General features: G+C 43.4%; 1 protein-coding gene across 2 annotated transcripts in view; it reads right to left on the reverse strand.

The window, feature by feature from the left end:
• Window positions 1–1,067: 1,067 nt before the first annotated feature.
• The window catches only part of LOC123976540 (toll-like receptor 13), a 14,913-nt gene continuing 4,328 nt past the window's right edge, over window positions 1,068–11,652 (reverse strand). For both annotated transcript variants that reach the window (XM_046058791.1, XM_046058790.1), the window contains exons 3-4: window positions 1,987–2,104; window positions 1,068–1,573 (exon numbers count right to left, since the gene is read on the reverse strand). In XM_046058791.1, the coding sequence (XP_045914747.1) occupies window positions 1,333–1,573; window positions 1,987–2,104 (359 nt within the window). In that variant the 3' untranslated portion in view covers window positions 1,068–1,332. The remainder of the gene's footprint in view (window positions 1,574–1,986; window positions 2,105–11,652) is intronic.

Genomic DNA, 11,652 nt, shown 5'->3' on the forward strand with positions numbered 1-11,652 from the left:
CTCCTCCTCTGACAGCAGTAACTGTTGTCCTGAGTCCACGGTCCGGTTCTGCACTAAGGAGACGCTTTAGGGCCCGTGTCCACCAAAGCGTTTTTCGCCAGCTGAAAACGCCCAGCAGGGAGCACTATGGGGCGTTTTTGGGACTGCTTTGCTTGCTATGATACATAAAATCCCCGGAAGTGATGTTGCAAGTAGTTCTACCTGACTTTACTGGTTGTAAAAAATGTCAACACAGAGCAGAGCACTTGCTCTGGGCCTCTCATAGAGATAGTAACCGTTGCTACGGTGTGGTATTTTTCCCGGCCCTTCTCTGCTGTGATTGGACGACTAAGTAAAGAGTGACAGTGATGAGCGCAGTGTTTTCCCGAAGTTGTACATTTTTGACTCTCAGTGACCGCTGCTGCCGTTTTTACCAGCGTGTAAAAACACGGCGCTCCCATTGCAATGAATTGAAAAAAGGAATCAGAAAAACACACTTTGGTGGACACGGGCCCTCAGACTCATTTTCACGCATCATGTTGTTATACGAGCTCTCAGAAACTCCTGCAGGGTAAATTGAACTAACCAAACACGTTTAGGGCTGACTGACAGAAACACTAGAAACTAACCTAACAACAAAGAATAAGAAGAATCTTATAATAAGGACTTTAAAATAATCAAATACAAGTGATTAAATAATTGACTTTAAGCAATTTCAACCAGTTAAAAGATGAAGGCAGGTAAAGCAAAACACACTAAGGAATATATATACTTATTATACTTCAAATAAAATCATGTCAAATCAGCAAAGGCTCTTAAATAAAAGTCTCTTTTGACCAGCGATTTTAATATTCAGCTGCCCTGATTTCCTCGGGTAGACTACTCTACAAACAACCCATAATGCAACACTTAGTGACACTACATTACAATAGCCTTTTATAATTGGGCCAATAGAACAATAACTCCTCTATCTTCATCATATTTCATTTGAGAGGAGCTAAATATTTTCATGGATTCTGTCTGTCAGATTGTTTTTAACAGTCTAACTTTTCTATTTGGGACAGTTTCAAGCTGGGACTACAGCTTCCATCATGCTTTAGGGGATGCAAGAAGGAAGTGGAATGTTGTTTTTCTTTAATCCTATTTTAGTTGACATTTTGGAAAATTGAATTACAACTTTATGATTAAAACTCATATTTGACTGAGTTATGACTCTCTGCTTATTCAGCAACTCAATATGTGGTCCCAGCTCAAGAAACTCATTTTCAGGAGAATCTGAATCTCTTATATTTTCTCTTTCTCTTCTTGTTTTTCATTGCAACTGTAAGGAACCTCGCAGGTCCGGTAATATACTCAGCATCCTGCCGGTCCAGTCAGGAGGTCTGCGGTCTCTGTGGGAGCGTCCCCGGTCTCCAGAGCTCTGCTGACGTTCTGCCAGAAGACTCCTTTGTGTTGGCCGGCCTGCGGCCAGCTCAGGTAGGTGCGTCCCTTCACCAGCTTCCTCATGCGGTAGTACGGAGACAGCCGCTGGGCCGGGATCTCCTCCAGAAACAGCAGGATCAGCACGTCCTTGTGCTCGTCAAACAGGCGGAAGCTGCAGCAACACAAACAGGACAGACCGTGAGGACTGAATCGGTCTGAGAGGCTGAAAGCTGCCGTCTACTAGTTTAATTTAACGTTTTATTCATTTACTACTTTATCTTCAAAGGAGTTTATTTGACCTCACCGTTGAAATTCTACATAAAATTAGAGCATTCTAGATCATGATTTACACACCGTTACATACTCACAGACATTGTGTCTTTTATGACAGACAGGCGACTTCATGAACAAAATAATTCATTCTAGCGCTTCATTCATGCTTCTCATGTGTCATGGTTTAACGTTGATACTTAAAGTAATCTAGATCAGCTGTCACATATTCTGATCTGCTCACCCTTTCCCCTACACATATCCACTTTAATTTCTTTTCAAGGAAGACTGAATAATGGAAGGCGGCGCCCCCACCTGGCCATCTGGATCTCTCTGGAGCACCACTCGCTCTGCAGGTAGCGCTGGCTGATCACACAGATGGTCTTCCTGCTGCCATAGATGGCGTCTGTGATGTTGTCCATGATGGGTTTCCCTGTGGAGACAGCAGTTTACACGTCTGTAACCACCAACTGAACATTTTTTCTGAGACATCTGTTAGCCATTTGCCTTTTCAATAGCTAGTTAGCTGATGCTAAGGCTAGCGTCTCTTCTGACAGCCAGAAGTGATGCAAGATGGCGTGCTGACGTCACACGTTGCTGTAAGCGCTGCCCTAGAAGGCTGTTCGAAAACCAATGTTCACAGAGATGCCTTCACTCGAAAGTTCTGCTTTCTGAGGCAACTGTCCATTACGGTAGAGAGGCAACTGCCTTCTGTTTCAAACACCGCCTAAGTCAGTGCAGCTGATTCTGTGCTGCTCTCAGATCTGTTTGTCCTGTAGATCAGTTCATTACTATCAGGGGGTCTGCCGGTGTCAATCAGCTGGGCGGATTTCACTGCGTAAGAAAATGAATGTGTTTTTACAGTTTATGAAAAATATATATTACTCGCGAGACAGCTTTATTCCTGTGGAGAAATCTTGTCACAACATCTGGCAGGAAAAGATAAGAGGATGATGAAGGGAGGACCAACAAGAGAAATCTACAGCAATAATAACAACAACAATATTACCAAAAGTAGTTTTAAACAATTACACCCAAATATTGAACGTGGTTTCAAAGCACCATACGGTACCAGTTCTGGTGGTCATCTAAAAGAACCATTAAGTTAGCTGCGCAGCTAAATGAGATAACTAAATCTAAAAAGAAACAAATGGAGTAAAACCAAAAACAAATGGAGTAAAAGTAAACAGTATAAAGGTGTAAAATGAAAATACTCAAAGTATGAGTCCCTCTAAAATTTTCTTATATTCAGTCCTTGAGTAAATGTATATTTAGGTAAGTGTTGACATTTCAGTATTTAACCAAGACCAGCATTTTTTTCCAATCTTAACCAAATGCTGTGACAGCCTAAACAGGACCATAAAAGAAGATCATCATTCTTTAGTTTACATTGAATAACAATGTTTCGCAACTTACAAAATAAATTCATTAAAAGCTTTTTATCGCGTTGATGAAACACTACCTCCTACATTTCGAACTAAATATTTGCTGTCACAAATTCGTACTTAATAAATGAAATCTCTAGGGCTGAACCCCAACCTCCTCCTGAACGGTGTTTTCAGCGTTTTTTTATAGAAGATGGAAATTTCAGTATTGTGACAACACAAGTGCAGATTCAACCGTTCTGCCCACATCTAAAGCTGCTGGTGCTGTGTGATAAATCAGTTCCAGATTGCAGGCTGGAAGGGAATAATAGAGATTCAGAATCGATCAGAACTTGATCCATTCGGTCGATAACATTTGGAAAGTCTGAAAGAGTTGCACAATTTTCCAAGATGGCGCTGAGTATAGCTGCCTCAGTCTTCAGTGCGCTTTGTTTTGTTTTTCTGTTAATTCAGTTTTCGGCTGTGATTCCCAGAGCTCTTTCACCAGGGAGGAGCTCATGAACATCACGGGAACAACTCCAGCGGATTTAATTCCCACTCTTCTTACGTCATCAGTGGAATTATTGGACATTTAATGATGGCCTCGCTCGCTGTCGTTTGTGCTGTGAAGCGCCGCAGGAGAGGCAAAAGAGCCGGGTCGCTCGTGCGTTTTCGCCGGCGCGGACTCCGCACACTGCTACCGGCAATATTTCTCTCCAGCGTGCGCTCACTGTGCAACAAACTGGACGAACTTCAGCTTCTGGTGGGGAAAAACAGAGACTTTTATTCATCTTCTGTTCTGTGCTTCACGGAGACCTGGCTATCTGAACTGATACTGGACTCTGCACTGCAGCTGGCTGGTTTCCAACTGTACAGAGCGACCGCGACACAGAACTCTCCGGCAAAACAAAAGGTGGAGGTGTCTGTTTTTATATTAACAATGGCTGGTGTACCGACGTGATTCAGCAGCTCTGTTCTCCTAATCTGGAATATTTTATCATTAACTGTAAACTGTTTTACTCCCCCCGTGAGTTTGCTTCATTCACTCTGGTCGGTGTTTACATCTCACTGCACGCCAACGTTCAGGACGCACAGAGCATGCTGGCCGACCGGATACTGTATGTGGAGCAGACAAACCCGGACTCCCTTGTTATTGTTCTCAGTAACTTTAACTGGGGGAATCTCAGCCAAGAACTCCCCAAATACAGACAGTTTATAAAGTGTCCAGCCAGAGAGGGGAATACTTTGGATCACTGCTACACCACAGTTAGCAGTGCCTATCACGCCGTCGCACGCGCTCCACTGGGACACTGATCACATGATGGTCCATCTGATTCCTGCTTACAGGCAAAAACTAAAGCTCTGTAAACCTGTAGTGAGGACATCAAAGAAGTGGACTAGTGAAGCTGTTGAGGACCTCTGGCATGTTTGGACTGCACTGACTGGGATGTTTTCAAGATGGCTACCAACAATCTGGATGAGTTTACAGAGGCTGTTACGTCCTACATCAGCTTCTGTAAGGACAGCTGCATTCCAACACGGACCAGGGTGAGTTATAACAATGACAAACCCTGGTTTATAGCCAAACTCAGAGAGCTGAGGTTGGAAAAGGAGGAGGCATTTAGGAGTGGTGACAGGGCCGGGTGTATAAACTATAAACACAAAGTCCCCCACTCCATAAACGATTCTCGCCTGGCAAATGAGCTGAACCAGTTCTATTGCCGCTTTGAGAGTCAATCAGACACCATCCCCCGTGACTCCTCCGCTCAGCTTCAGACTCAGTCCACCACTTCTTCCCCTCACTCCTCAGAGATGGCCAGCTCCACCCCCTCCCCTCCTCTCTCCATCACAGAGGGGGAAGTCAACGGTCTTTTCAAGAGGCAGAAACCCCACAAAGCAGCTGGGCCATACTCTGTCTCCCCATCCACCCTGAAGCACTGTGCTGATCAGCTGTCTCCGGGGTTCACAGACATTTTTAACACCTCACTGGAGACATGCCATGTAATATTTTGCACGTTATTGTCACCTGCCCAGGGACTGCAGATGGGAATGAGCTTTTAGCTCAGTACAGTACATATATTGTGCATTGTCCCTGTTAACTAAATAAATAAATGAAATGTGCCAGCCTGCTTCAAAGCCTCCACCATCATCCCTGTCCCCAAGAAACCAAGGACCACAAGACAAAACGACTACAGACCCGTCGCCCTGACCTCTGTGGTTATGTCCTAAGTCCTTTGAACGCCTCGTGTTGTCCCACCTAAAATCAACTACAGACCCACTCCTGGACCCCCTGTAGTTCGCCCACTGAACCAACAGGTCTGTAGATGATGCAGTTAACATGGCCCTTCACTACATCCTCAAGCACCTGGACTCCCCAGGAACCAACGCCAGGATCCTGTTTTTGGATTTCAGCTCTGCTTTTAACACCATCATCCTGGCCCTGCTGCAGGACAAGCTCTCTCAGCTGAACGTGCCTGACTCCACCTGCAGGTGGATCACTGACTTCCTGACGGACAGGAAGCAGCGCGTGAAGCTGGGAAAACATGTCTCTGACTCCAGGACCCTCAGCACCGGTTCCCCTCAAAGATGCGTTCTTTCCCCCCATCTCTTCTCTATATACACCAACAGCTGCACCTCCAGTCACCAGTCTGTCAAGCTCCTGAAGTTTGCAGATGACACCACCCTCATTGGGCTCATCTCAGGTGGGAGTTCAGCCATCTGGTGACCTGGTGCAGCCAGAACAGTCTGGAGCTCAACGCTCTGAACTTCAGAAAGAGCACAGCCCCACCCTCCCCCATCATCCTGTGTGACTCCCCAGTCACCACTGTGGAGTCCTTCCGCTTCCTGGGCTGAACATCACCTCCCTCACCAAGAAGGCCCAGCAGAGGATCTACTTCCTGCAGCAGCTGAAGAAGTTCAGCCTGCCAAAGACAATGATGGTACACTTCTACACCGGCATCATTGAGTCCATCCTCACCTCCTCCAACACCATCTGGTACGCTGCTGCCACTGCCAGGGACAAATTGGCTGCAATCTTATATCTCTTTTCCGGACCTATACGCCTCGAGGACTCTGACTGTATGTTTGTCTACGTGTAGCACCTTATCAACACAGCAAATTCTTCATATTTGTAAAACACTACTTGGCAATAAAGCTCCTTCTGATTCTGACGATTATCATTATCATCACGTTAGCAGAGAGCTAAACCAGAAGCTATCCACAGAATTCAACACAAATGGAACATACAGCACCACTGCAAGCTAGCGTTTTGGTGGTGTTATTGCACAGCAACACAGACCCCAACCCACAACTACAAATGCCCACAATGCTGTAGCTACGTGCGTAGCTTACGCTCTAGGCTACGGTGAAGACTGGATGTAGAAGTATAAATCAGGCTTTAGAAACTGAGTAGGAATAAGAGTCAAGGTAACCCAGAACACTCGTAAAGCTGTTCCACAGAGATTACAAACAAATTAAGAACACAATGTTAATTTTCTCTTGAAGAAAACCTTACTTTAATACTTAAGGGCCTAGAGCTGGGCCATATGAAATTCATAACCCTATATAGGTCATTTTTGTAAATTCAATTAAGTATCTAATGCATCATAAAAGGTGCGTATACGATTCTGTAGAAATCCAATACCATGAAAAATACCATGATCTAGAGTGAACAGCGGCACCGCAAGTAATGTAACGGTTGTAGGTTAGCAAACTGCTGCTTCTTGCCGCTGCAAAGCTAACATTAGAGGATGAGACGGCGCCAGAGCAGCTCCAGACAGCGACACTCTCCCACTGCTATAGCTAACAACACAACAACAGCATGTCTTGAACTAGAAAGTAAGCTGGACACCTTCCCAAAAGATCCACACCATGGGGGAAACCAAACCTGAGTTTGATTCAACTAAACTTGACAAGACAGGTGTGAATACACACTAAATCATGGCCTGAATCTAGGATTTTCTTCAGCATAACAGTGAGTTCAACATTCTAAAGGTTTGCTGTAGCTCAACCATTTATTAATGTCCCACTCCATCCATGTTGTGATTGGTCATTTCTTAAAAAGTGACATTGACAAGGGCATCTGCTTTATCAGAAGTTGAACATGTTTCAGCAAAAAGGCATTTCATAAAATTCTGGAGCGACGGGCTGCCGCTGCTAAATGTACAGAACTGAAACAATGCAGTGGGTTTTTTCCTCACAGCAGGTTGAGGCAGAGTTCACTGCAGAGTTCACTGCAGCTTCTATAAACCTTCGATAGAGATAGAGATTTTTTTTAAGATTGATACTGACTCTCATGTTTGACACAAGGCCGCTGATGTCTAAAGTACCATTTTATCTGAGAAGTACTATGCAAGTAAAAATAATTCTGGTCTACACCACAAGCTGCTCCAAAACCAATGAAGCATGCTTGATGAAGCCAGTACGCCATCAGGCACGTGTCAGTGAATCTATCACAGAGAGCTGAAATAAAGAGATGTGAAACCCCTCAGTGCGATGCAAAGACTAAAAATAACTGTACTGTATCTGCTCTGCATTCACAACATCTCTGACAGAAAAAAAATTAGAGAAAAAGGAAGAGAGGACCGATAAGAGAAATCTAAAAACACAGCCCAAAGCTGTTTCAAATAATTACCCCTGAATATTTAAAGTGACCTCAATGCAGTGCACCATACAGTACCGATTCTGGTGGTCAACTAAAAGAACCGTTAAGTTAGCTGCACAGTTAACTGAGCAAACTAGCTAACAGCAGTTAGCAGCAGTTAGCAGTAGTTATGACCTAATACGTGACATGCTGCTGCCTATTTTTGAAATAGTATGAATTCAGCATGTGGAGAGTAGTCTCAAGTCTTACACATTGTACCCTCATCTTCAAACAAAACATTGTATTTTATAACCTTATGAAATGAGTTTAATGTAAAATCTAAATAGTCACGAGTAGCTTTCAAACAAACATAGTGTTGTTAAAAGAAATGTAATGGAGTTTAGGTATAAAGGTTCATATAATGAAAATACTAAAAGTATGCGTCGCTAAAATTGTACTTACGTATGTCACAAACTGGCTCCGGGAATGTGACAAAGAGGGAGTGCACGCAAGATACTTGATTAAAACAAGTATAGTTTATGGATGTAACCTGCAAGAAGAGAAAGACTGAACTGAATACACAGGCCAGCTTTTATACCTCACAGGCACCGGTGAGCGCAATTGGTCAGCGGCCCTCCCAGTTCAGCCAATTGTCTGCCAAGGTTGGCAGTACATCCTCCGAACAGTGGGAGGGGCGATATGTTCCCCATCTTAACAAGGTGCCAATTTGAAACCCGGAAGATATACCAACAACAAAAACAAAACATTTACATTAACTAAATTGTAACTTTGACCATTTATAATGGTCCCCATCATTAGAATGGCTATAAACACATACATGCCACCATGAGTGACCTTAAGGATGGGAAACTAGTAAAGAGAAACTGGTGAATTGTCAAGCCAAGAGTCACATGATGAAAATTGAGTGCACAGAGAGGTTCTGAATGTAAAGCTAGTACCCACCTCAATTTGCAGATGGTTTTGCAGGAAGACAGAAAACTGAAGAATATTGACAATTTGGAAGTTGAATTCAAAGCCCTGACCCAAAGTTCACATCTAAATGAGCACCAAAGCTCATCACAAATGAACACTTTGGGTATACACATTCCAGCAACACATGAGCGCTAAACTAAAGTAGCACACCAAAAGTTTCCTCTGAACAAAGGCTCACCAGCCAACCAAGTCGTCCCAAGATGCACAATACAAAGGGAACAAAGCTACAATGAAGCTCAAACCAACCAGACAAAGCATGAGCTATAGCGCTTAAGCTTACCAAAGTTAGCAGGCCAAACCACCAAGTCACTGACACTAAGTGACAAAAATCCATCATTAACTTAAGCATTTCAAGACAAACCAGGTTTTAAAGCAATTCAGCAGTAAATCACCTCCAGATCAAATTTACAGTTTCAACCATAGTATTTCTAAGATACAAACTCAAAGACTAAAACCCAACTATAGAAACATGTGTAATGGGAAAGTCATAGCAACAAGAGCCCAAGCTCTGCAGCTCTAATCTTCCTAATTGACCCTCCGCTAAGCCCTGCCCCCCTTAGTTACTGTTGTCCGACAAACTATCGGGGCTGTCACTGTCTATTACAATATTATGTAGCTGCAGTACCGGAGGCTGCAGTTTCGGGACCCCCGCAATCCTAGGGCCGCAGTTGTAGGACTGTAGTGCTTTTGCAACAGCCCCATCAAGTGGATTGGTGGTGGTAATGCATGAAGGAGGTTAACCCTGTCTACTGTAGGGTTAACCGGTCAACATGCATGTAATCAATAACTTAAGTTTAGACACACACTCAGTGATGGTTGTGGTAAGGGTAATTGGCTTTGGGGGGACTGTCTAGAGTAACATAGCTAGCTAGCTATCTAGCCAGCCAGCTAGCTGCCAGTATCAAAGTAAACAAGGGTCCTCGAAATGCAGTTCCGGTCCGGATTGCGGTCCCTAAACTACAGCCTCTGGTCCTGCAGCTAAGTACTACTCATTTATTACTGGACTCCCCGGAGAAATATTGTCAAATTTGTTGGCAAAAGTTTTGCAGTTGCATTATACATTTGAATGTTGTATTCAGGCTGTCTGACTCAAATGGACGTGAAAACAATAAAAGATAGAAGCTACAGCCTACCAATTACACAGTACAAGTGAACCACCGCATCCCCGGATGATTGACACAAAAGACAACGACATTAAGGATCAAAAGTGTTCCTTCAAAGCTGGGTAGGCCTCTATTCATTATTACAATCATTGAAAAGCAGAACAGTAGGGCTTTATTACGTTACAGTCAGCAGGAAGTTAGCTACTGTTAGCTAACTAACATTACATCAGGAACAATCCACAGCCGACATTTTTGTGGATTTATTTTAGGTTTTCGAAAGAGAATAAATCGTACTTCTCATTTCAACATCTCTGGGTAGCTGCTGTAACTATTACAAGAGCCCCAGGAACAGTGTTTGACCATATCTTGGAAAAATACAGCCAAAAAAGCTAGAAAAAGGATTTTTGCATTAGAGTCAATGGAGCGCATCCATGAAAGTGTCGGACCTTAGTTAGAGCAACTCCTATACTGTGATTGGCCAGCTTTGTATTTGGGCGTGGCTTAGCGAAGAGTCAATTCCATTTGCTTTCTAAATAATGTCACCCTAGTCTTCAGATGGATACTGGTGGTGGGTACTTATGAAATTATTCCACTTGTACCAAAAGGCAACCCGAAACTCGCGACTCTCCAGAAACCAGGGAAATGGTCCCAAGATGTAGTCTTCAACCATGTTCTCCACCACACTAACTGAAAACAACAAAGTGGTTGGTCTCCTATTGAGATCAACCACTTCAGCCTACAAAAAGATGCATGGCTCGTACAAACAAATGTGGCAATACTCACCCAAAACACAATCATGTTACATCTGAAAACGGGTTTGCAATTAAATAAAGTGGTAACAAATGCACCTCCCTTCAACATCCACCAAAAACAAACTAACCAAAAAATCAACTCGTCTGAACAACAGCAAAAAACCTTGCGTGATACTCCCCATATTCTTATCTCAATGCTAAATACCAAAGGCACTTTATCTATAATGCTGAACAGCACCTAAACTCATTTTAGCAATCACAGACCACGAGTCACAGACCAAACTGTCCACCAACATACAAATCAATTAATTTGCCACAGTAGGCTAACCTTATGAATTGGGTTTGTATCACTGATGAGGCCCCATTTGTCACAAACTGTCTCAGGGAATGTGACAAAGAGGGAGTCCAGGCAAGGTACTGAGTTAAAACAAGTAGAATTTATTAAACTTAGTGCAAAGAAGATGTCACAGCATGGATGTGACCTGCAAGAAGGGAGAGACTGTTCTGAATACATGGGTCAGCTTTTATAGCCCAATAATTCTCCCAATTCAAACAATTTCCTGCTACGCTTGGCAGGACTACCTCCGAACACTAGGAGGGGCATCACAAGTACAGTTCTTGAGTAAATGTATGTAGTTTTCTTAATCAAATGCTAAACAGAAACGCATTTTGCAACTTAGCAAATACATTTATTAAAATCATTCTGTTGGGGAAAAAACTACATACTACCTTTCCAATTAAAAATTTGCTGTTACAAGTTCGTAGAATATAAACAAAATTTCTAGGAGACAGGGTTGAACCTCAAACTAGTGAAAGTGTTGTTAATGTTCTTTACTGAAGGTGAAAATTTCAGAATTTAGGCCAAAATAAGTGCAGATTTAACTATTTGGGCCACGGCCCACAGCTGTCGAGGATGTGTGATGAATGATGAAGACAGACAGAGGAAGTGTTTACCTGGTTGGAAGTCTCTGTGGTGCAGGCAGAGCCTCCAGCCCTGCTCTCCTTCCAGCACTGGAAGCATCTCTCTGTAAACCCAGGCCTCGTCGTGAACGTTGTAGGAGATGAAGGCGTCGTATTGGTGAGGAGCTCTCTTCTTCCTCTTCCTGCTATCATAGAGGAAGGCCAGGAAGAGGTAGTATGCGTAGGCTAGCTGCCACCTCAGAAAGTGGAAGACGAAGGCAGCGAGA

Source organism: Micropterus dolomieu, linkage group LG09 (assembly GCF_021292245.1).
Source record: "Micropterus dolomieu isolate WLL.071019.BEF.003 ecotype Adirondacks linkage group LG09, ASM2129224v1, whole genome shotgun sequence".
Taxonomy (NCBI): domain Eukaryota; kingdom Metazoa; phylum Chordata; class Actinopteri; order Centrarchiformes; family Centrarchidae; genus Micropterus; species Micropterus dolomieu.